General features: G+C 26.9%; 2 protein-coding genes across 3 annotated transcripts in view; one reads left to right on the top strand and one right to left on the bottom strand.

The window, feature by feature from the left end:
- LOC129959791 (uncharacterized) overlaps positions 1 to 13,241 on the bottom strand; it is a 51,024-nt gene extending 37,783 nt beyond the window's left edge. The window contains exons 1-9 of one of the 2 annotated variants that reach the window (XM_056072759.1): positions 13,028 to 13,241; positions 12,094 to 12,166; positions 10,593 to 10,661; positions 10,424 to 10,503; positions 7,950 to 8,078; positions 4,381 to 4,550; positions 2,089 to 2,277; positions 815 to 877; positions 637 to 728 (exon numbers count right to left, since the gene is read on the bottom strand). In XM_056072759.1, coding sequence (XP_055928734.1) covers positions 637 to 728; positions 815 to 877; positions 2,089 to 2,277; positions 4,381 to 4,550; positions 7,950 to 8,078; positions 10,424 to 10,439 — 659 coding nt within the window. In that variant the 5' untranslated portion in view covers positions 10,440 to 10,503; positions 10,593 to 10,661; positions 12,094 to 12,166; positions 13,028 to 13,241. The remainder of the gene's footprint in view (positions 1 to 636; positions 729 to 814; positions 878 to 2,088; positions 2,278 to 4,380; positions 4,551 to 7,949; positions 8,079 to 10,423; positions 10,504 to 10,592; positions 10,662 to 12,093; positions 12,167 to 13,027) is intronic. The other variant, XM_056072706.1, reaches the window with a different exon arrangement.
- An 881-nt stretch (positions 13,242 to 14,122) lies between these two features.
- The window catches only part of LOC129962727 (cyclin-dependent kinase 5), a 49,294-nt gene continuing 36,174 nt past the window's right edge, over positions 14,123 to 27,242 (top strand). Inside the window, exons 1-4 of the mRNA XM_056076686.1 lie at positions 14,123 to 14,322; positions 19,346 to 19,434; positions 21,805 to 21,872; positions 24,233 to 24,350. Coding sequence (XP_055932661.1) covers positions 14,277 to 14,322; positions 19,346 to 19,434; positions 21,805 to 21,872; positions 24,233 to 24,350 — 321 coding nt within the window. The 5' untranslated portion in view covers positions 14,123 to 14,276. The remainder of the gene's footprint in view (positions 14,323 to 19,345; positions 19,435 to 21,804; positions 21,873 to 24,232; positions 24,351 to 27,242) is intronic.

The raw sequence follows: 27,242 nt of genomic DNA, 5'->3' as shown, positions 1-27,242 counted from the left end.
TAAGGACCTTATTAAAGAATTAAGCATTTTTAAGGTGCTTGAAACTGGTTTTCAAATTAAAACACTTATCATGATGCTACACACCTTGTTTCAAGAGGGCGATGTAATTTCATTAGCAAAGCAAAAATTATAATTTTTGAAAGATAGCTTTATACAGTGTGAAGGTTCATTGAAATCATAAGGTCAGTTAGTTTTTTTTTTTTTTTGTGAATTACAAAATTTTCTCAATGTATGTATGAAATAAAATGCCCCAGGAAGCCTAGCATCAGAATAGAAATTAATAAAGGATCTAGTTAATATAGAAAATTACTAAGAAATAAAACAAAGGCTTGGAACAAAAAAAGCCAAAATTCATTTTGCTAAACCTATACACATTGAAGTAAGTAGTAGTAAGTCGAAGTAAGACGTAAAATAAGTATGATTAAATGAGCAATGAGATGAATATATTCATATAAAAAAGTGCCTGAGATATTAAACATATCGTATAATTATTACATAAAGGAAAAATTACGAATTTGATCTCAAAAATAATGCATTTTTAAAATGCTGAAATTTGCATTTCTTTGAAAATATGTCATGTCCGTATCCATTTAAGTGCTGTAAGATAAAGAAAAATTTTATTCCACAAAAACCTACCTAGAATATCCTTTCCATTTAATGAGGTATTCAAAACGCCCATGTCGAAATCGTTTTGCAACAATTTTTTCTACTTTGTATACTTCACCATCCTAGAGAAAAGTTTATAAATCAAATTCATAAAATAATAGAAAAATCTCCCACCATACCTATTTTAAAAATAATAATAAATTCTTACAGCTTCTGCAGTACATTCCCTCATGATGCACAAATCATCAACATCTGGATCTTCCATCTTTCGCTATAAAAGAGGGACAAATTATTTGAGATGGTACAATGGGAGGTACGAGCCCAGCAACAATGTATTTAATTACAATATTACATTTTAAATTGAAGTATATCATCGGCAAATTTGAACTTTTTAAGTTCAGTTAATGTTTGTTACCATTTGACATGCACTATTTTTGAAGAGAAAAAAAATGGATTCCTCTCCTCAGAGAACATAGCTTTTAATATAAATATACATAGAAGGCTAGTTTTTTCACAAAATATTTAAAGAATTACTCTTTATAATGCTCATTGAAACCCTCTGTGCTTACATCAGAAGGTAGCAAAGAGAGAGGGAGGAGAGGAAATATGAAAGGAAGATATGTTTGCACTTGGCAACCGGGTGAACTCAGATTATTTGGGAGCAAAATAAAAACTCATCCTTCTACCCATTGGCAAATCACAAGTGTAAAAACAAAAACACTCGTTTCAGAATCCTGAAAGACATTTGTTTGTTCCTTTAGACACACACAGTTGTACTGATACAAATGCAATTTTCAACAGGACAAAAGAACATTTACCCATTCCATTTGAAAATTTAAATGAATTCATTTATGTACAAATCTTTTTTTTGAATAAAAATATTTAATTTTCAAGAGGTACCTACACCTAGATGGTTGTTATTCTGTTAATAATATCTTAGGTATGATTGTCACAAATTAATTAATGAAAGCTGTAGCAGAAAATCTTGGGATAATTGGAGGAATGCTTAAGAAATAATATTTTTATGACCCCTCATTTATCTTTACATATGCCTATCTTTATTTGGATGTTGATAAATCCATCATTTTAAACATAAAATAATAAAAACACTTGTTTCAGTTGCTACATGCCAAAACAGAAACTAGATTTCACATCTGATAGTGAAGCAAATCAAATGGGCAGATATATATTTTTCCATTCAATATTACTGACAGCAGTGGTCAATGATATTATAGACAGCAAAATTCAATATTTTATATCTAATTTATATATTTTGATACAGAATAACATTAAATGTACCTGAAATATTAGCACATAAAAGGGATAAAATTAAAAATTTGAATTACCATGTTCATATGCATACCAACAGGCAGACAGATGGATTTCCCATAAGGAAAAGTAGAAAACCAACCATTTTTGTGCATACACCAAGATTTATCTTTATAGCTTCAAGCTTCCTATAATTTAATTAATTAAACTCACCAGACACACTTCACACTCCATACAATCTTCTTCCATAAGACATCCAGAGCATTGTCCACATCGCTCTCCTATGAGGCTGGAATCAGAGTCAGAGGAATCTCCCACTGGATCAAAAGGTTCTTCCTCAGACATCATGGACTTGCGCTTAGCCCGCATTAGCTGCTTTTGCTGCTCTTGCAGGAGACGTTTCTAAAAAAATAAAAATAATCTCAAAGCCTGTATTAAAATCTTTGTAACAAAGAAGAGTACTATATCTCGACTTTCACATAAATAATATATTGTGTTCAGGGTACAAAAAAGAGAAACAATTATGCATCCTCTTTGTAGAAGATTGGCTCTATTATCTGACAGCATTTTATAATTGTAATATTAAGATCACATTTCAAATTTTATTTCTTAAGCTTTATACAATTCTAAAATACTATCACTAACAATCAAACATCTGACAAATTTGGTAGACAAAATATGAAAGATACTACAATTTCAGAGATAAAACAAAGCCATATTTCTTTTTTTTTATTTATGTTTTGCAGTTATCATACAAAGAATCAGGCTTCCTAGAATTATAGAATTTTTCCAAAATTTGATGAAAAACTAGTTTTAGTATCAAGACTTTGAGTGAAATTTCTTATTACTAAATTTTCGACCAGAGATAATATTTCTAAAAATGGTTTTTGAACTTCGGGAAAGAGATAAAGCTTGAAGATTCAACTAAATCTTGAAAATCAATATTTTGACAGCTACAATTCTTTCTACATTACAAATTAATTTCCATTTTTATTTGCAATTTTATAGCTAAGCCAATATTTCTCTGATAGAAATAGAATGGTGTCAAAAATATTAATAATCAAAAGTGTCTAACTTTCAGCTTTTAGAAATAGACTATTTCATTTGATAAAGTTCTTTTTGACATACACAATTAAACTTTTAATATCAGTTTTATAGTTTTTAAGAAAATTCAAAGAATGAATATATATATAAAACGGTCTCTTAATCTTTCCTAATTAATTTAATAATTTTTATTTTAATTTAGCCTATATTAACATTCTAAAACTTCTCTTATTTCCTGATCCAATTCCCACTCTTTATTTAATTATTTTTAACACATGTTCAAGAAAATTGCTGGCTTAATCATTTTCTCATTCTCATAGTAAAGGGATGAAAAATTCCTAAAGCTTAGAACATTCTTTTAAAGATACCTAAAAATTTCTTTTCTATGCCTATAGATGGCAAAGAAATCCCTATCAGAAGAAAAATCACTGAAGGGAAACATTTCTGTCTTTTTTTGCTCTTGTGGTGAAATATAGACTGACACATCTCTTACACTTTTCCTCTGTACATGACTGCCATGGTGGAATAAATTGAAATTCCAAAAGTTCCATTTTTTCGATCACTCACTCACACGCACAGACACACACGCACGCACAGACACACACACAAGTCTTTCGCTTGATGATAAGCAGAAAAAAAAAAAAAAAAAAAAAAAAAAAAGAGAGAGAGAGTTCAGGGGAATCAGAAATTCTCACTTAAATTTTCAATAACAATAAATGTCAATAAAGAAGAAAGTCTAACCAATTTCAAACAAGTTGCATTTTAACCCTGAATATATGTGGTAAACCAGAAATCGTGGGCAAAACTTTCACAGATGGTAGTGTATACTGCAGCAAACATTTTTGTCATAGAGTATAGACACAAGTAATAAGTTACAAAAATACAAAATATAATATTATGAAGAAAATACATTAATTAACAGCAACCATGACAACTATTTCTCCATAACAAAGCTTTCAATCATACCTAACATTATATCTATCAACAATAATCCAAGTTTCGAAGCCTCTGTAAAAAACTTAGCATAAAATTTTGGATGGGCTGTGTAAAGGGTTTTGTCAAAATATCTAGGAAGACTAAAAATACTTGACATTTAAAAAAAAATGTATGTCTATCTATTTATTAATGCTGACATACATATACTTCTTTTAGTGAACAGTTTTATTTAATGTGAAGAAATAACTACTCTAAGTAGGCACTTAATACTCAAGTCTACATCTCATTTAAGTTCTTCATCATGTCACTAAAATTCTTTCATTTCTATGCAAAAAATGTTTATTGTAAGGTATTCCATCTTTTGCCCATGAAACCTGATTGAACCCTATATACAAATAGGTTCCTAATTGATATAGACAACAAATAGGCATGTGAATATATATATATATATAACCTAGTTACTTGTCAACAGATGCACATTAAAGATTTTATAAGAAAATGCAAAGCTTTCATTTGAAAACTCACTTTCCACAAGTATCCAGTGACACCCTTGAGCTTGGGAGATTCTGATTCAAGCATCATTAATTTGGATTTCTTGGGTAAGAATTTTGGGCTCACTCGGTTCATATTCTTTGCTTTTTCAATACCTTTACTCATTCTGCTGACACCTTTCATGCTTCCTTCACTTTTTTTAACTGGAAGAAAATATTTTTTAATACGTGACATTTATTAGGATATTAATTAAAGAAAATTTGGTATATTTCCACAAACTTGATAATAAACAAGACAAGATACAGCGGGGAGGGAAATCAGCTAGTGATTGCAAACATATTTAATAAGAATCCAATCTAAGCTTGCAAACTAAATAAGAATCATATCAAACATATTATGCTTCAAAATATAATGAAGAAAACTGAGCATGCAATTTGAACATCTTCCTTTTGTCAAATTGTAAACATTGTGATTTAGATCTACAATTTTGATAGCATAATAATATAGCAAATTTTATTTATCCAATTCATAATTTTTCAGTCCTAATGTTCACAATTCTATGGACAAAAAGAATTTCTGTGGACTCACTTTCCCTAAAAAACCGAAATCTGCAGTATTTGTTTACAAATCTTTCCTCCCACCTAGTCAGATATACCAAATTCCCTTCATAAAACTTATTCTGTTTTTTTAATTATCAATTACAAAGACAGGTATATTTAAAAATCACTCACCAGTTTGGCAAGGTCTATAAATGTAGAAATTCATAAATTAATTGGGGTTGAATTTTTTTTTAACTATTACAATGCTATGCATGTTACATTAGAAAAGTAATAATATTATTCTTGGAATATAGTTACTTTTCTTGCAGTACATTTAAGCCATAGGCCCACAGTGCCCTCCACTGATGGGTCAAGAGACAAATAGGAGGTAGGAAGACAGTTAAAAGGAGTGACTGTGGCTACCTACCTATTTAGGAAATTAATGTAACATATTTGAACTACTGGGTTTTCATATTAACTGTGGTTATACAAATACTGTTTAATTTTAAAACCCTTCATAAAAACAGTTACAACAGAATCATCAAATTTAGATGAGAAGGTTGCAGAGTTCACAACAAATAAAGAACCAAAGGCAAAATTCAAAAATGGATACCAGGAGTTATGGTTTCTAAAAACAATAGCAACTTTTCACCCTGGATTGTAAGTCAAAGTAAAGAAACTTAAAATTTTTTTTGTTCTTCTTCTTTCATTGTATTTGGCTGAGCGTGGGCTCAGTTCAATAGATTAATTACTTTCTAAAAGAAGAAAGAGATTACACATCAACAAACAGGGTCATTGCAGCGAATGTTAATGAAATTTGAATCTGACATTATCAAATTGTTAAACTTTCCCAGCCTCAATCATCTCATAATTATATATATTTTTATCTAATTAATTTTATGCTTATTTTTAAATTTTTAACATTTTTTTTTTACTTCTTTGATTGTTGTTTAAATTTCTATTTTGCAACTCTTAAAATAAATAAATTTAAAAAAAATGGATAAAACGAATAAGAATAGATATTATACATTAATATTTTCTCATACATGATTACTCAATTATAATAGAAAGGAGCACTGGAATTTCTTTTTCTTGTAAATGGGCTGAAGTTGCATATAAGTATGGGAATCTTTGATTTAAGTAATATCATGGTAATGAAGAATTCTTTTCATACCTGAATTTATGTTTTAGAAATCAACATTTGCTATCTAACTAAAATTATAATTTTATAAATAATAATTTTTTAGGTGGACTAGTGAACCATTATAAGCATATTAGTTCCAATGGATACTTATAAAAAGGGCAAGATTAGGATGCATATCTAATTTTAGATAAGTCACGAGGCATGAAAAAACATTTAACAGATGTAATCTACAAACTTTATAAATTTTTGCCCATATATCACATTTACTATTTTCAGTATTTATTTATTTGCAAGTGGGCAAGAATAATTCACAGGGTTGGCTAACATTTCTACTGTTTGATGTTCCTTGACTTTTTAAGGTTTTTTTTAAAAGACATTTCCCTGTTATTTTTCGGGCATTTCTAATATCTTCAAAACAATGCTGCGTTATTATATTCTCTTTAATTATTGCACAACATGTTCTTGTCATACAAGAGGCATGTGCACCTATAATGTAACAAACAAATTCATTTTTTGTGTTTAATATTATTTTTAAATTATAAAGCATTTTGTTGAATGTATGGGGAATTTTAAACTAACATACACACACAAAAACATTAAAAGAAAATATTAGCAATAATTGCCCATTTCATGGCATCCATTCATATGAAGAATTTAATAATCTGTGTTAATAATATAAAGTTTTACGGAAATATTGGCAATAATGTTTGATACTTCATAATTCAAAAAAAAAAAAAAAAACAACAACAAAAAAAAGATCTCCAAGAAGAGTGGGCAAAACAATTTTTGTAAAATACTTATTTAGTTAAAATAAACTGTTTTAGAATTATAATAATGGGTTAAAATTTCACAACCAGTTTTGAATATTAATACCCAAGATTCATACTTTCACTATCATAATATGCAATATGATTGATTTGACATTTGAGGGAAGAAAAAGGGAGGGGGATAGCTTCACATATATTTTTAAATAAAAGAGAATGATTAAAGCTTAAAATCATAACAGTAGCAGGAACTGCGCTTTAGTTTGGTTGAATTTTTCCATTGTGCGCAAAACCATTTTCGTTAATTATATCGATAATTGGTCATTCTGAAAAAAACTTTCAGTTAAAATATTATATACTTATATAAATATGCAATAAATTAGGTATGGGGGCGAATCTTTCTCTTCCATTGCCTGTTTTAGAACATCAGTCCATTTCTATTAGTTGTCAACAATGTTTTGTTCTACTTATGAACACATACCAGCAAATTATCATGTTCGATAAAAATTACCATAAAAAAAACTTTTCAGTTTTATAATAAATTTTACTGATTTTTCCTGACTTCCCTGATGATTCCTAATTGGTTAGCTACTTGATCCACATATTTTGAATGAATTACAAAGATAGGAAATAAAAAAGCCTATTATACTAAAAATAAATGGTACAAGAAAGCGATTTGCATTTCGCTGAATTTTAATGACCCACACAATATAATTATATTAAAATCTCCTCTTCAACTTTATTATTTATAAAATATATATGGATATTTTTATATAGCATATTCACATATCTCCTTGCCACATGAAACATATATGAGATACCATCTGCAACTGAGAGGAGATCTTGGAAACTAGTTCGGTCCAAAGGAAACACAATCATGATTTCAAAACTCAGGCGATTGCAGCTAAGAAGCAATCTCTTTGAGAAAAGGGAGTTTTACATTATGCTGTCAACTAAAACTAGATCTCTATCTAATAAGCAAAACTTTTGATTCTTTTGAATTTAATTTTTTACCATTCATTACAGGATGACATATAAAAGATAACTAAACACAATTCCCTCCCCAAGTAGCACAAGAATTTAAATGCATTGATTGAATTATAGAGACGAGTAACTGGTAAAAGTTGCATGCAATGACTTTTCGAAAAGAAATACCTGGCTTTTTTGTTTTCGTATCAGAATCTTCTTCCTCATCCTCTTTTGCTGTGCAATTGGACATTTTGTGTTTAATGAACACCTCCAACTGATGGAAGATCTCACCACATTTTCCGCATTCTAAGCTATCTGTAAAGTCAAACAATGAATGAATTTCAACATGTACAATAGCAATCATTTAATTATGATCCCATTTCTGAATGGGTCCTACAATGCTATTTTGAAATTCTACAATCATTCTGCTATTAATTTTATAGTTTTTAAAAATTCATTCAAATACATAAAATAAATCTGAAAATGAACTATAAAATAGAGTAGGGAAAAACAGATTATAGAAAAACACATAATCCCCTTAAAGTAAAAGATTTACCCCAAATTCTCTATTTCCCATCAAATTGGTTTTCAAGAAAATTCCATTCTTTTTTGACTATAGTGGATGAGATTATTATAACTAACAGATGATTAAACCACATGCAGCTTAGAAGGGCTTTTACTCTAGCACAATAATTTGTATAAATTATATTTTAAAAAATAGTTTCTATATTGAAAAATTCCAGTTATTATTGGAATTGATTTTCAAAGCAGAAATAAAGGCTCTTTAATTTTTTCTGGAGATTATAATTATTTTTATAGACAGAATGAATATTTCATTCATTCTGCATGAATTCTAGAAATTGTAACATTACTACTTAAAAATAATCATTGAAACATATTTTCTTCAGATTATAACTACACAAAAGTTGTATCAAACTAAATTTTCTAAAATTTTTCATTAAAATTTTACTACAGGTTTTCATATTTCTATGTAAATGGAGTTTGATATATCATAAGAAATCATATTATATAAAATAATTTTATTTTGACTGCATTCATAAAATTATTTTCAACCAATTTGAAAATATTTTTTAACTTAGCACCTGCAATGGTTTCCCCACCTCTATAGAGATGCAATAATGGTAACTGTTTTAAACTGCTGCTGATCAATTCTTCAGTTTTGGTTCCAGCATATTCCCAAAAATGGGAAATCTCTTTTTTGGACTGTTAAAACATCGCAAGCACGCATTTTAAGACTATTTTTTGTTGTTGTTTTGTATTCTTAGAAGTAAAGTTGCATCATTTTCCTCTCCAATGATCATTGCTTCTATTCACTGAAAACAATATCAAAAGTCATATTTAAATTCCTTTTTAATCACAAGAACACACAGAATATTTTTCAAAGACTGTAAATTCTTTCAAGGCTCAGCACAAAACTATTTCCTAATGTTAAATATACACCCAAACTTTCAATGAAAAAATAAATAAATAAAAAAAATCACTGTCTATTTTTCAAAGTACAGAAGTTAAGTAAAATATCAGCTAATTAAAAATTAAACAAGATTTTGATATTTCCTCACATTTTCTTTCGAAAAATATTTTTATGATTTGTGACAATACTTTCCAGGCAAAAAATAATTATAATAATAATTTTATAGTTTATCAGTCATGCATTCCTGAGATTTAATTTTCCAGATTACCTAATATAAGCAGGTCTATATAAAAACAAGAATGTATTTTTTCATTCAAAAATTTACATAAAATTCAAGAACCCTATTTAAGTCAAAATGGAGATAAAAAATAATTCTTGCAATATTCAAAAATGTTGCCATGAGAATTTGCAAAGCAGAAAAAAATGGACAAAATATTTTTAAATCATAATGCTGTAAAGTGAAATGCCAGTGACAGCTTTAGTTATGGCAACAACATAAGAAGTTGACCCATTTTTTCCATTCATTTGCTGCCTTGTATATGATCTGTAGTTATCTGTGTTAGTTTATTTTCTGTGTCATTTTAATTTTTGTTTGATGGATGCAGAGAAATACATTTTTATACAGCAGATTTTATGTTGTACATGATTTTATACCAAATGTGATCATGTTTACTGAAAATACCACTCATATCAGGACATTTCTCTGTGAATGAAAAACAAATCTGAGAGTGGAAGAAAAATTACTTCATTTAGCAGAGATGCTAAAATAAAAAAAAAGGTAGCACATGGCCATAGATTGTTTCATACCATGAATTAAAGATACACAACTGCAAGCATGGAAGTGAAAAAAACACACTGCATTTAATAAATCACTCACATTGCTTTGGGATCAAGGCTCTCTACCAGCTAACAAAAATGTTAGTTTAAATAAGCTATTTAAGGAAAGCCTAGATATTAATGGAAAACAGTGGAATACTAAAGCTACAATGAAACATGATTTTTAAAAAGTAGATTGAGTAACAGTTGCACAATGAGTAAACAACATCAAAGATTTTATCTCAAGAGAAAGTTCAAAACTGTAATGAGTGAAAGTTAATTTTACAACTATGCAGATTTAAAATTTGCTTTCTTTTTTTTTAAAAATATTAACCAAAGTATTTCTTTATTTATTAAAAGAAATCAAATTACTGAACTTTTATTATAGACATTATTACAAATATAGGCTTACCTATTACTTTTGCCATATCAGAATTTTTTAAACAAAAAAAATCAAATGTCGTATCAACTCATAAAGTCCAATTTCAAAATCTGAAAAAAGAAAGTAAAATACTCATGAAAGTAAGCAAAAATAACAACAAAAAATAATTACTGCTGAATAAAGAAGTAAATAAACTTACATGTTTTGTTTCAGATAAACATCTGAATGTCACTGCACTAATCACTAAATCCTGAAACTTTGCTTAGGTCTGCAAGTATAATACAGTTATTAATTTCCAGTAAGTATTTCTAATGAATGTAAAGTTTTAATAAAATAAATACTAATTGAAAAATAGTATCAGTTAAACTTTGCATTAAAAATCTGAATGATTTATCCTTGAATATAGAAAATAATCCATGATATTACAATTATTTTATTATATATTTAAAATTCACATATAGCAAGACATTTATTAACTAGAGGGTATATAGAGATTATAGAAATTTATTGGGGGATTTTCACCTATTATAATCTTAATCAAATTCATTTTTAATGTAAGAATCAATGCAAAAACTGCTGTTATAAAAGAACCAAATCAAGATTCCCATTCTCAAAACACAGAAATACTGACACTCATATATTAACCACATAATAAACATTTGACTTAACTCGATGCCAGTGGCAAACTTCAGGTTTAACTGCACATCAAAGCTGAACATAATCAACGCATTAACATGAAAACTTAATCACTGGTATATTGTTAATACACAAGTACCAACAATACAGAAAATTATGCCTTTTTCATATAATTTTACTTCAGCTTTCGAAATTAAATACCTAAAAACACATTTGATGAGAAAGAAATTTCATAGCGAATATTAGAAAAAGCATGGAAGATAAAAGGAACTTATAGCTTAAAATGATATCTGGGATAGATGTATCTCTACTAATAATAACGGACGATACATATATGTTTTTCCATTCTACAGGACAGAGTGTTTGACTTAGAACTGCTAAATTAGAGATACTTTGTAAATTAAAAATGTAATTTCTTGAGGAAATTTTAATAGCATAAAAATTACATATAATTTCATAAAACAGGAGAATCAGATTCTGATCAAGTTGAAAAAATATTCTAGCCAAATCTACCAAACCCCTCCCCAGTTAATATAATGAGAAATTTTAGAAAGTTGACACATTTGGAAACTTATCTTAAAAAATGTAATAGCTTGGTGCAAATACATTTTCTATTTCTGAAAATATTATTGTATACAACTGATCTTTATACTATTTTAACATTTCTTAATTATTATTTAATCAATGCTCAATTTTTTAAATATTATTATTGCATAATTTTTAAATAATGATTTTATTATTGCAATGAACAGATTTCATTATTAAATAACATTTGAATAAGTATATGAAAAATTAAATTTTTTTTAAAAAGATAATCAATGATATTCAACACACTGATTCCAGAACCAAATAAATTTAAAACAGTGAGGCTCAAAACAATTATTTATAATTAACTTAGGAATATAATGTCCCTAACTCCTTACACTTATATTAAAGATATCATTTACATCTCTAATTTGCAGTGTAGAAAGGACATATATTCACAAGATAAAAATGTCAATCTAATGTGAAATCAGAAAATCGTTATTACATTAGACCAATAAGTATTTATTATGTTTATTTACCTTAAAGTATAGATATTACTTGCCTAATACAAACATTCCACTGAACTGGAATTTCGCAATTTAACTTCATCACCTACAAAATTGTGATATTTTTTTAAAAAAAATAATTATTTAAAAATAATACACTTAATTCTATGACCATTAACAATAATATGTATCAACATGTTAATCCTTTGCAAATGTACATTGAATATGACTTGCAAATCTGAGTGATGATTTCTTTTCACATCCATGTTATATAAAATTAATTATAAGTCAAGATAAGTTAAGGAATAAAAATAAATCTATAATGACTTTTCTTAAATATTACAGGAATCAGTATAATAAACAAGTCATGTACAACGTTTATCTGTCTATACAATAATAAAAAGAGAATATTAAACTAATTAATGTCACACTAGTATAAATTATTAACAATAGTTCAATAAAAGCTTTAAATAAAAAGACAAAAATTTTCATTCATTAATTTTTATAAATAAATCACAGAAACTTTCAGAAATTAAGTTTTTCACATAGTTGTAGTCATGTAGAAAAAAAAAGTATTTTTAAACAAATTTAGGTGCAAATATAAGTTTTTAATAGTGGATATTGAAATTTGCATCGATTTTATAACGAACTTTAATTCTTTGATATAACAAATAGAAGATGCTGTTGCTGAATAATAAACAAAGAAATGCTCTAATATCAGTCTGAACGTAATGTGATGTTAAGAACATTTGTATCTAAACATGCTTAACACAGTAGTCATAAACGCTTTAAAAAAACATATCCATCAAAAAATTATTCCCCGTAATGTTTATAAAAACGAAATGCATCCGATCCTTTATTTACAATGCCAAATAGAAGACCGGAGCTCTGAAACTATATAGTATTTAAAAATAACAATTTCCTTAAAAATATACACAGTAAAATAACTTTTTTTAAAGTTACAAACCCATTTAGGCCTAAGCGTAGCATCGTTACACAAATGAATAATATGTTTTAGAAGATGACACAAATGTTTTTTTCTTGAATATGCAACAATGTAAAGTTTATTTTATAAAAATGTATACTGGTAAGTGCACGTGATTGCATCAATAGTAATGACTTTTTCAGTTTCACACGAAATATCGGCGACAACACAAATTCACAACAAATTGAGAGAAATACAAATCCCGCTTCGATATCGATATACATGTCTATGTTAAATCGATAGATATTTTTCAAACGATGTTTGAGCGGCAAATACGACCAATGAAAAACGATCTTTTTGTTCAGTCCCTTATGTTATCAACCAATCATTAACATATCTATTGATATATTAATTTCAATTGGTCCATGATAGTGTAATGCGCAGAGAAAGAGGTTGGTTGAAAATAGATAACATGACCTTGTGTTAAATTTTAATCTGAAATGACGTTTCATTTATTTTCTTGATTTTTAAGCACTATCATTTATTATGATACATTTAAACATGGCTAAAACATTTGCTTAATCTGATATGATGAATTTTCAATAATATCTTACCAGCTATAATCAAAATTTTCCTGTTGAAATTATTTCCTATTGCGAAAGGAATAAAATTGACAGAGAAAAATTTTGCACACTGTTTTAGTCTATACCTAGAAACAAATATGTATGGGAATTTTGGGATCTTTTTAATTCTGAATCATGACAGACATTTAAATATGAAGCCCCGAAAAGATCAAAGGTTATCATTTATTAAATCGGTATAATTTTAAAATACTCAAAAATGGAATATCAATATATTTTTCAATTTTACCAAAACTTTGTTCCTTATAAAGTAAGCTGTTGCATATTTGAGCCATATAAAAAAAGAGTGCAGGTTCATATTCAAAGAAAAATTAGCATTTTATTTTCACCAAATATATTTTTATTTTCAAAAACCGTCACTCGTATTATTGCAGAAATACATAGCTACATACAGCATAATGAGCAGTTTTCTTTTTGTTTTCCTTCTGCGAATAAGGGAACCAAAATTCTATAATGTTTATTGGCAACATATCTGAAAATTCTGCTAGTTATTGGCAGAGAATATTGAATTCCTTTCAGTGAAGTTACATTTTCGATTTTCACTAGAATTATCCTTTTTTTTGGCGAAGTTTCCCCAGTCTCTGTCGTTAATGTCTCCCATTGCTCGGTGTCAAAAATTAAGTTTTTGAAAAGTGATCATAGTTTTTTTAATGATTATAATGCAAAAGTATGAGAAATTAGAAAAAATTGGGGAAGGTAAGGAAGTAAGATGTTTTTCTCATGTTCGTGTGTCTAAATGAAATGATAAATGAATAGATAATTAAATTTATAACATTTTGATCGTAACTTATTTAGATTTTCATTCTGAATTGATATTTAATTATATTCAATTATAGATTTTTTTTAAAAATTCGATTTGCATTCGTATTATACTACCAATAAAATATTAGTTTTGTATTTAATTTATTGCAAAGTTTTTAATATAATTTAGTTTAAAGTTTTTTTTGTTTGAGATTAATGCTCAATTGAGTTGATTTACCTCAGATTACAAACAGGTATGTTGCCAAGACATTCTTTAAGTGCTTTTAGAATAAATTCTTTGTAAGCAAACGGGAAAAAAATGGGTGAAACATGAAAAGCAAGAATGGTTTACAAGATTAGCATTGGATGTGATGAAGAAATTTCATCTTGGTGATTAATTTCATATTTGTTTCAGTTGTGAGAGAAAGAATCCAATTGAAGAAGACTGGAATGCATCCAAAAATTCTAATTATATTTATATATTTTTTTTTTATATTTTGTGCTCTGAAAAATGATATGTTCCAAATTTTCATCTTGTTTACAAGTCGAACATAGATGGTGATACTGAGAAAGCTTAATTTTGACTAAGAGGTTTTAGTTCGGAATCGAGTCATTTCTAATGTTAAGATGTTATGTCATCAATGAAAAATATTCTAATGTAATTTGCGTCGTACAGCTATAAATTTCTTTTTACTTTTTCCAAAATTTTAAAAATAAGAAAGTATTTATGGATTAGCCATTTCTAACTTTTTAGAATAATTTTTAGTGCCTGTTATTTATACAGGGATCATAAATGTTTTCAAATTTCTAACAGCAGTTATAAATAGAAATTAAGACTATCTACTACTGAAATGAGATGCATGTATCTTCTAAAATTATTATTGAGTATCTTTAGCAATAATTAGAAGTGGAAAAAGATTCATTAGGTAGCTATAGTTTAATGTGAATATAATATATATATGTGCATACAATTTTTTATTTGATATGACTTTTCTGTCTAATTTTCTGTTCTACTTTTCTTCTCTAAACTAGAATTTTAATTTCAAGCTTTAAGTAATTAAATCTCAAAAAAAAAAAAAAAAAAGATTAACTTAGCATTGTGAAGAAGAAAGGTTAGTATTAAGCAGAAAGCTATAAATTGCGTTTTGAGTGATAAGGTAAGTGTTCTAATTAGATAATTTTTGTTGTTGTTGGTAGGTTATACATTAATTATAAGATACTTTTATGATTTGGAATTATTTTTATACTTATTTTATGATAGATGTGATTTTTATTTCTTTACTTTACTATCTCAATTTATGCATATATTCATTAGAACTAAACATTCAACAGCCATCTATAATTTATGTAATCTAATTATGAAATACACGCACACAAAAAGTGTATAAAAAAGTTTTTTCATGAAATCTATCAAAAAAAAAAATGTTAATTTGAATTGACATTAAAATAATTGTGAATTGTTAATAAAGAATCTCCCTAATGTAATTTGAACATCTTTAATTAGAATTCTGATATAATTTTAACTTTTCTCATGTTTTTATATTTTATTAAGATTTTATGTATAATTCAAGCATTTAATTGGAAATAGAAACTAAAAATTGTAAAAAAATGGTTTTTTATTTCTGAATTGGTTAACTGCGATTTTCTTTTTATGTGCGTGTGTTCATTTTTTAGATGATTTTTTTTTTCTTATTTCAAATTTTTGGATGAAGTAAATTTGTTGTATGATCCTTGAGCCTCAAATTAATTAATATCTATGTATTGATTATTTATTTATTTGTAAAATATTTTGTACTTATTATTTATGTTATTATGGAAAGAAATACAGTTCACAGAAATGTTTCAAATTAAAATTAGAGATTGCAATGCCCTTTCTTTGTTTGTCAGATTGTAAGAATAACATTTTTTAAATACTAATTTGCTAATGAAGCATCAGTGATTGCAACTTTGAATTTTAGTGCTTCATCATTAGTGTCAACATTTATTGTAAAGATTTGGCAATGTATTTTTGTTAGAATTTCGGGGTAGATTAAAATTGTACATTTTCTTACACATGTAAACAGATTGCTGCATGCTCCATATGTTAAAGGGGGGGGGAGGCGAGGACAGGGAAAATTCTACTATTAAAAGATTATTGCTTATTATATGTGATTGAAATAATCTAATAATTTGCTATAAATCATTATAATATAATATTGCAATTCTGTTTGCTCAGATGTAGTGTAACTTAGTAAATGATAAATTGCAGAAAAGCATAAAAAAATCTACGTGAGCAGATAACTTATATTGCCAAATATGAAAAATAAATAAGTTAAAAATTAAATATTGTTGAACATTAGAAATTCCTTCAAAGTGTTAAGTATTTCTATGTTAATTAAAGACAAAAAGCAGCGTGCATCTTCAGACTTAAAAGGGCCCCTGAAATTAAGTTATTGTTTTTACTATAAGCAATATTTTCTTAATATTGTGTAAAATTATTTTCATATTAGCAGATGTAAAATTCCACTTCAGAGTGTATTCCAGATGTCCAGCTGTTTTATTTTCCTTAGTTTGAGAAAGAAACCCAGTAATCATGTAGCTGTCATTTCAAATATTAGAATGAACCATGAGCTTTTATTTTTAGTGAATATTGGTAATTCATTGATAATCAAAAATCATTTCAGTAGATGTGATTCTTGTTCCCATGCAGATTTGATCATTTTCGGAGTTATTTCAGAATATTATTCCAGCTTTGAAAATCTCCATTTTATTATCACATTAAAAATATCTTAATAAATTTTGTTAGAAGTTTAAATATCCTAATTCTTCTTAATCACATTAATGTGGAAAAATTTACTGTTTTCTGGAAGTATACATTTTAGAAATAGATATGGTCTAACTTGCTTAAACTGCAAAAAGATGGAAATTTACTACATTTCGTAAGAAAAGGTGTGGTTTTTTACTCAATAGTTTAAAAGCAAATTCTTCCAAAGGGCTTATTTATAACAATTTGATGTACCCAGTGTTGCTGGGGACTAAAATACTTTCACATATAATGATTTTAATATAAAAATTTTGATTGTAAAACATATAAGACTATGTATTGAAATAAAAGGGAAATTAAGAAAATTAATGGTCATGGTTTAGCTTAAAGTCTTAACATTATCTAGAAGAGAAGTATCTACAAATATTTAAAATCATCTGCATTGTTTGCTAAATGATTAATAAAAATTGAAAGGAAAAAATGTTCAAATCAATGTCCAAATGCATGAATTGGCAAAAATTAAAAAAAATTTAAAAGAACTAATTTTGCTTTTTAATGTTTTTTTTTGTTAAGTAATCATTAAATAATTTACATCATGGCAAAAAAAAAAAAAAAAAAAAAAAAAAAAAGATTTTGTATTTTCTTTCATCTGAGTCCTTAATTTTTTGTCATTTTAAAGTGCATGAGAGGTAATATATCCCCTCTCCTTTAATGTATAAATTTTATCTTTCTAAATTCTAGATAATAAATAAAGATTAAAAAATCTTTTCTGTATGTAAATATAAACCTTCTTTTAAATTGCTATATCAAATTATGTTAAATTGTTGCTTCCTTTTGTTGCTTTTGCCACTCCTTATAACCATATTCCATTATAACTTGTACTTGAATACTATTTGTACATTTCCTCATATCTTGAATATATACATTCGGGAAAACACAAGAAATTTTTTTACTTGATTCTGTATCTGTTTATTTATAATATTAATATAACAAAATCCGTTTATTGCCTGAAAAGTTTTTTTAATTAAAATATTATTTCAAGCAGATGATTTTAAGAACTGCCAATACTTATTTTCTCCATAAATTCAGTATGTTAGCAAATTTTTTTCATAAATGCTGAAATGTAAGAAAAGTTTAAACAACTATTAATTTAATAGTTCAATTTTTTCTAATAAATTGTTGGAAAATAAACTATAATTTTCTGATACAAATTATTAATCGCCTCTGCTTTTGAAGTTTCTTTCCTTAGAATTTTGTTCTTGTGTTCTGGCAACAGGTCTTCGTATGTATTCTTGTTCATCAACAATAAAAAAATATTTCATTTGCTCATGAAAGTTCTTCGTTGAAGTTCAGCAGTATACTTATGTTTTCTTTTAATTATCATTAAAAGACTACTTGAAAATATTGTTAAGGACTATGTATTAATATGGAAGAGGATTAAAAAAAATAGAATAATTAAAGTTTGCTAGTAAAATTAATTTTAATGTTGTCTAGTAAAGGAGTACTTATGAACCCTTTTTCAGAATTGTTTGCTCTAAACAAATAAAATTGTGCAGAAATGAAATAATATAGTTGGAAAAGTAAAATTTTCAATTTTAAGATAGTATATAAATATTTTTTTCTGGAATAGTTTTCTTTGAAGTTATTATGGGAAACAGTGCAACATTTGAGTTATTTTTCTTAGCCTGAAACTGCTGCTGTCTTTCAGCATCTGTCTCATTTGCTCACAAAGTCTTTATTTTTCCTGACTCTATCTTAGTGATTAACCTATGCTTTCTTTTAGGCAACTTTCAATCACTGCTTCAATGTCATTAACATTGATGTCAAAAGGTGTGAATAAAATAAAGAGTTTATTCCATCTTTCTGTTTTTCATAAATTATTTCTATTATGTTTAATAACAGAAATACCTAGTTAGTTCATATTTATACATAGTTCTTAAAAACATCGAATATATTACAACCTTATGCAAGATATTATTGGGAAAAAATTACATTATATATTTCATGGTAGAAGCTTACTATATTTGGTGCATTTGGTTGTTCTCATTAATTGAAAAGTGACACATTTATTGTGTAATGAAAAATTGAATGGTTTCAAACTTTTGGATATTACAAATTTATTTATTTTTTACAGTTGCTTTAAAATTTTGCATCTATATTTTTTGTGCAATGTAATTGCACCATTTCTTTGTGTTCTTTAAAAAAAATTTTTGTTGATAATTTGGTTAATTTCAGGTACCTATGGAACTGTTTTTAAGGCAAAGAATAGAGAAACACAAGAGATTGTTGCTTTGAAAAGAGTCAGATTGGATGATGATGATGAAGTATGAAAAAAATCTCTTTTATAGTCAGAATTCTATCCCCAAATTATGAAATCAGCATGCATTGCACTGAAGTCAATTATATTATAAATATTTAAGTAATTGCTATTTACTTCCATTTATTTAATTTTTGTTCTGTTTGAAATTAATAAATGTTGGTAGTCAGTTTTTCTCTTGCATTTTTAATGTTGTGCATTCATAATTCAAAACACCATTTTAATGCTTTGATATAATAATTAAAGTAAATTGATTAAATTGTGCATCCATTCTATTAGCTTCCCCTAGTAATTAATTTGAGGAAAAAATTAATTTCAAGATTTCATAATATTTATAATAATTAAATATTAGCTAAAAAGAATGGAATGATAAAAATAAAACTAATGTATATTTTGTTTGATATATAACAGGATATGGTGAACCAGTGGCATGCGACACAATATTTTGGGTATACTGCCAATCAAAAAGGTTTGCATTTCAGTTCAAAATAACAAAATTCACTATAAAGTATTACAAACAAACGCGAGTGTTCCCATTCCATTTTTAAAAAAAGCACATATATTTGTACAGTTAGAAATTCGCTTGCTGAGAAAAAAATTGATTTGAAAAGTTTGTTTTAGTAACTGATGGTGCTCCTAATATGGTGTAAAAAAATGTTTTCATTAGTTTATTTCAAACAGATGTAGGGCATTTGATTCTTGAACTCTCCTGCATTATTCACCAACAAGCCTTGTGTTCTAAGAGTGGTTTAATATATTTTGATAATATAATAGCCACCATATAATGATATATGATGGATCTCTTATATCATGATAAGATATCTTATATCATAATATATAAGGATCTCTTACGATATATATTGATATATAATCATGATAATATGATGGACTATGGTTTGTCACAAAAATAGTCAACCTCATATCATTGTAGGCTTGAAATAAGCAAAATTAATAATAATAGAATATGTTTAAAGTAATCGAAAAGACTTTAATTGAGGCTTTGTGCATGAAGTCAACTCAGTATGTAATGGCTTACTAATGTATAATAATGTTCGCGGGTTGAGCTGCAGGAACATACTTCACAATTTGTTAACTGCTTGGAAGAAATCAGACTGTTTCTGCAAAATGAAGGGGAAATTGAACAATACTCATAGTTGTTGGATGTTATGTGGCTCTCAAAATTGATGTTTTTACAGACATATGCCAACATTTCAATAAATTGGAAGTAAAGCTTCAAGGCACAATTAAAACAATTATTGTCATGATGGATCTCATTCGTGCTTTTGACGCTAAACTGCATGTTTTCAGGAATGATATTATTACAAGAAATTATAAGTACTTCCTAAATTTGAAATATATATATATATATATGTCAAAGATTTAGATGTACATGAGAAACCAGACGAAGAAAAAGTTATTGAAAATTTTTTTTCCAAAATTTATTCTTCAATCAAGGAATTTTCAGCGAGATTTTGTCAGTTCAAAGAATTATTGGAAACGCTCAAGTTTATTATGTACGCAAATGTGACTTCATTTGATAAATTGAATTAGTCCCAATTTGGTTATTTGGAAATTAAAGAATTTGAAATATAACTGATTGATTTCCTGTCTAGTTCAATATGGATTCAAAAAATTATTGAAACAAGGAAAAGGAATAGATTGAAATACAAAGATTAACAAGCAATATAAATAAAAATGCTAGTAATGAAATTTTGGAAACATAGAATTTGATTCCAGACCCATTTAACTGTTTCGAAAAGCTGGCTCATGCTATTTTAACAATATTTTTATCTACCTATGCATGAAAGTGATTATTATCAGAGGTAAGTAACATTAAAGACTCTTAAAAACCATTTGGCAGATGACTACAGTTCAGGCTTGCATTCTGCTAAAAGTAACATCATACAATCCTAATATAAGTTATTTGTCATCTAATCTGCAACCACAGAAGTCACAGTAACGTTACTTTAATTTGAATTACTCATATAACTAAAACCTTTATGTCTATACAGTGCAAAATGTATTTTTTTGTAGTAAATAAAGAGTTTTGAGTTGTTATTATTTAATTTTATTACTATCCCAATAACCATGAGTCAAAATTATTTGACAGCATGCTATACCTCATTAAGCATTTCTTTCGAAAAAAATGGTATGTTTATCCATAAAGGTTTGCCAACCCTGATGTATAAGAATGTGTACTTGATAAATTGATTTTCGTTAAATGAATCTTTTGTCCTTACTGGAATTGTAAGTCCAGTAGAAAACATCAAATATACAAATATATAATTGCATTTGTAAGAAATTATTCATAAAGTATGTAATATTTACTATCGAATTATTATTTTGATTATTAGTTATTTATATTATTCCTTTTTAGGGTGTTCCTAGTTCTGCTTTGAGAGAAATATGCCTATTAAAAGAACTCAAACACAAAAATATTGTGAGGTATTTCATGGCCTTATTTTCATTTTTCTCAAAATTACATATCCATTCATATTGTTTATTTCTTGCACATTATGTTTTGTAAAATATCATACTAGGTATTTCAAAATGAATAATGGGCTTTTGATATTTATGTTTTAAACTAGGCATACAGTAATAATTTAATGCTAAACTGAAAAATTAAAGATGCTAGTTTCAGTTATGTACATGTTTATAAACAGTTATATACAATTTATTACTGTGTAAAATTGTCTCCAGAAAAAAAAAAAAAAGACTCTTGAACCAAAGATTGTTTGTATTTTGCACTTTCCAAAGTGTGAATATGTGTTCAACATCCATCTTGTAAGTTGTTAGTTCTGTATTATAATAACTTCCATAGATGGTATTATCAGTTTGAAAGCATTGGATGTTCAATATGTCAGGGAATCTTTCATGCATTGCCTTAAGAAATCTGCGTTGGGGGTATAAGAATTGTGTGGCTTATCTCTGCTCTCAGCTGACCTGTTTGACTTAAGAATCAGCACTGAAGTAGTTGTTTACAGACTTATTGATCACTGTATTGCAAAAATTTCTTTATCTCTTTGTGTTCAGGTGACAAATGGTGCTCTTAATGAATCATTGTAGGAAAACTATTTGAGTTGCTGTTTTGTATTATATATCATTTATCAGTTCATGTCAAAGGTAATAAATTTTGCAAAGCCCTAAATCCCAATATTGATTTTGAAATGCTTATTATTATATTTTAATTATTTAATGTGTATATACTTTATATATCCATGCAAAAGAATGGAATCAGTGATTTTTAACATTTTACTGAAGCTATACTGCTAATAAAGAAATTATGAAGATAGTTATTATGGAATCTTCCTGTATGATCACTAAATATTACCAAATTAAGATATCTAATGCCTATGGAAGTCAAGAAAATGCCTGACTTCTATATCATTTGAAAGAGTAACATTTTTATTTGAAATAAGAATTCTAAACTGAGGAAAAAAATAACTTTATTTATTAAAAAAAAAGTTATAAAAAATAAAATCTATAATTCTTTGCATGCTGTTGAAATCCTTACTACAAAATCAATATTCTTGGGATTTTGCTCAAAATACTATGAAGCACAAAGAAGATTTGAGTAAATGTTTCTTGATTGTTATCAATTAATTTTTTTGACATTTTAAAAAGTGTTGACACATTCTATAATAGTTTTGAACTACACTATTTAATTAGAAGATATTATAATCTAAAAACAAAGTTTCAGAAGACAAGAGGATTTCATTATGTAAATAGTCTATAACATGAAAAGTATTTTAGACAATATTTTCATTTTCACCAATGTTTGTATAAGAGCTGAGTATGTAAAAAATAACTTTTTAAAACTGAATTGAAAAGAAGAGCTTATTTTTATTTTCTTACATGGAGTACTCGTAAAATATTGCAATCATCAAAATTTATTCATAAGATTGTGATAAATTTTAACATTTTACTTCTGCATCTGAGAAAAAACATTTTTGGAATTTTGTTTTGTGAAATTTATGAAAGATTTGTTTGTATTGTTTATTGATTCAGTGTGCTGTTATTTATTTTTGTGTACTTATTTAATGTGAGTGTCCCATTGAAAAATGTTTTAGGTGAAATGATGTATTTTATTTTATTTATCATTTTCATGTTCTACTAAAAGATGCATTAATTCTAATAATTGATTTTTGTCTATGATTTCACATATTTTATTACAAAATAATAATATGCACAGTATTATTTCTGTTAAAAATATTTGCATCTATTTTTTTGAATAAAATTTAATTATTTAAATGATTGTAATGAAATGTTCATTAAATTGTACTTATGCTCCATAATATTTATGGAGAAAATAGTTTAAGCAGTTTGAATTTCTATAACATAAAGATATTTATGAATTTTATTTATTTATTTTTTACTGTTTTGAAATGTTCAACCATTATTGATTATAGAATGTACAATATCCATAAAGTATCTGTACAGTTTCAAGAAGTTGTTAAGGAAATAATTGAGAAGATAAAACCATGGGAATTACTATACCATGAAGAATAGATATATATATTTTCATTTAATATGCATCTCTATAAATATCATTTGTTAAATGAGATAGTTTAAGATGAAACTCAGCACACTCCATTTTTTTATTCAATTTTCTCCTTGTTCTTTAAAATTCTTTTTTGATATACATAAATTGATGAACATAATGTTTTTAAAAACTAATTTATGAATTTTCATATATATTTATGACAATAGATATAAAACTTTCCCTAATTGAAAAGTGAAACATTTTGTTAATTTTTCAGATATGTACTATCATGTTTGTTTAACTTGTGGTTTTTTTGACTTAGGTTACATGATGTATTACACAGCGAGAAGAAATTAACGCTAGTATTTGAACACTGTGATCAAGATTTGAAGAAATATTTTGACAGTTTGAATGGAGAAATTGATGCTGATGTCGTTAAGGTATCTTGAGTATTCTCAAAATGAGCGCTAGAATATTCTGAAAAGAACAATGAACCTTATTTTGTAAAAAACATAATTCTTATTTTGAGCTCTTACTTTAAATTTTCTTTATGATTTTTTTTTTCTTACATGACAGACAAATGTATTGAATACTTTTCCAAAAAGTCGTATGCATTGACAAAAGTGCATATAATTTATTCATATCAGGGTTTCTTAAACTTTGGGTTGTATTGAAAGATGTTTTGATTAATCCCAGTGGTCTAATATAACTAGCAGAATTCACAAAGAGAGAATTTATGAAGAAGGGGAAGGGTTACAGCTTCTTTTGGTTAAAGTAACCTTATAGCAGCATCTAGATATAAACTAAAATAAAAGTTAAATTTTAACCATAGTGAATGGAAGCGGGCTACTTCTAGATGATGTTTTAAGAAGTTGTTGAATTATTTTATATATCAGAAATATAAGAAATCACAACTAATTCTTTATTCACAACTAATTCTTCATTGCTAAAACACTGTTTGGTCTACCAATTTTCAAATAATGCTGATTAAGAACACAACCATGATAGAATTTTTGGCCTTCTTCCAACAATTAAAATTCTGCAGCCTTATAGTGTCCTAATCCATTATGTACAATGCTAGGTCATTGTCTTAACCTCTGCTTGTCAGCTTGAACATATCATCTATAAAAAATATAAAATGTAATTAAACCCTGAACAATTAAAATATTTAGACAAAGGAAGAAAACCTCATTTATTGATTCTGTTTGAAACCAAAACATTGTTAAAAATGCTATTGCAGAAAATTCTATTTTTTGTAAATATGATTATCTAAATATAGCCATTTTTCACTGCAAGTAATTTTTAAAATATTTTAAGCTTGTATCAGGTTATTTTCTTTAACAGGACCTACATCCTGAAGAATCTTGCTGGGGTTTATTTTAATATATTAGTTTCAGAAGTGTGATTTTTACATCTGTATCAAATTCAGAAGATTGTAGAGATATTTAATTTTGTTTTAAAAATTAATCAGCTCAAAATTGGATTTTATGGTAGATGATTTATTTTTATGACCAGTAGCCATAGTTTCTCTTTATGCATCTACAAAATTAGCTATGTAAATAATCTGTTTAAAATCAGATTTCAAAATCAATAAAGTGTAGTTCTTAAAGGTTTAGAAATTACTTCAGAATTGAACTGCATAAAATTGGCTTTGTGAAACAAATTTTAATTCTCAGACTGGAACAGTGTCATACTGCTTTATTTCAGAATTAGTTGGTATGGAGTAAATTTCTGATTGAGCAGAATTAAAATGTACACACATAGGAATTATTATAGAATTTGTAGGTTTGGCAGAATCAGTTTGTGTGTCATTAGGATTTGTTTAGAAGCATTATGTAATGAAACCATTTTTTTAAAAAAGACCTTGCTCATTTTTACATTGCTGTTTAAAATTTTCCTTTTCAGCTAAAAAAAACCAACAACACTAGTGACAGTTTTTTAGTATGAGGTTTTCAAATGATCAAAATACTGTTATTTCAAGTACTATCACAAAGGATTAGGAATATAAGACTTGACAGACAATTTTATATTCCTGCTCAAATGTTCTTGGGGACCAGAGGGTGAATACAAAATGAATTATGGTGGACACTTTTGAACTTTAGTTCCTAAGTGATTTCTTCAATAAATAAATTTTACAGCTCTTCATGAAACAACCATTTTTAAAGATATCAGTATGGTTTGTGTACTAACAGTTATTGATATTGCATTTAGAGATGACATTTTGAGAATGTGCTGATCTTGCTTATGTTTTGCTACCTCTGTAAGAAAGTCTTGCTGAATTCAGTAGTACTCTGCAGTTGCTACCAGTTACGTCTTTCAATGTGGAACAGAATGGAAAATATATACTATCTGATATAAGAAGAGATAAATTTTGTTTGAGGCATCATGTGAATGAGACTTGCACATTGTTTTAAATGTTTTGATGTCCATTGTGGCGTCATATTTAGGTATACATATTTATTTAGCAGTTTCATTAGTTTTATAGATAGTTCTTTATAAAATATTTTTTGTTTTGTTATTTTTAACTTTTTTTTATGCAAAGAAAAATAATTTTTTAGAAAATATGTCTCAAGATTTTGAAGCATTTCGGCATTTTAGTACTCTCTGAGTCAGGATCACTTAAAAATGCAATAATCAAAGTGTATGAAATTCAGAACATATTCTTTGTCTGTAACTGTTTCTGTTTGTTAAGATCAGAATTGAATCAAATTTGTCACACATACATGAGACATAGTTGCATAGATTTTTTAAATATATATATCATGTTAAGTGTGTTCCATTTTTTATCCTTTAACAGGGTGGTCAGACGACTGGGAAAACCGAAACCGTCAGGGAATTCCAGAAAATCGAGAAAAGTCAGGAAAATTTATTATAAAACTGAAATTTTTTTAAATTGGTAATTTTTATCAAAAAAGATTAATTTGCTGATATTTTTTCATAAGTAGAATAAAACCATTGGTAACTAATGAAAATCAAACTTTTACTGATAGTCTAAAATAGACGGAAGAGGAAGATTAACTACCATATCTAATTTATCGGATATATGTATAAATATATGATATTTTCGCCGAAAATGTTTGTTTGCTTTTTTTTTTCAGAAAAACAAGTTATCTAACTATTTTGAACATAATTATCAAATATAGGATACTATAGTTTTGTATACTGTAGGAAAAGGCAGCCTAACTAAATCCCAGCTTCTGTTACTGTTATGATTTTAAGTTCTAATGGGTCTCTTTTATTTAAAAAGATATAAATGGAGCTATTCCCCCAATAATTGCGAATTTGAAAAACATTCTAATTTCAATTTTTAATGTTTTAGATGTTGAAGAATT

This window comes from Argiope bruennichi, chromosome 1, assembly GCF_947563725.1.
Source record: "Argiope bruennichi chromosome 1, qqArgBrue1.1, whole genome shotgun sequence".
NCBI lineage: Eukaryota > Metazoa > Arthropoda > Arachnida > Araneae > Araneidae > Argiope > Argiope bruennichi.
This window is presented reverse-complemented; position numbering and strand designations above follow the sequence as displayed.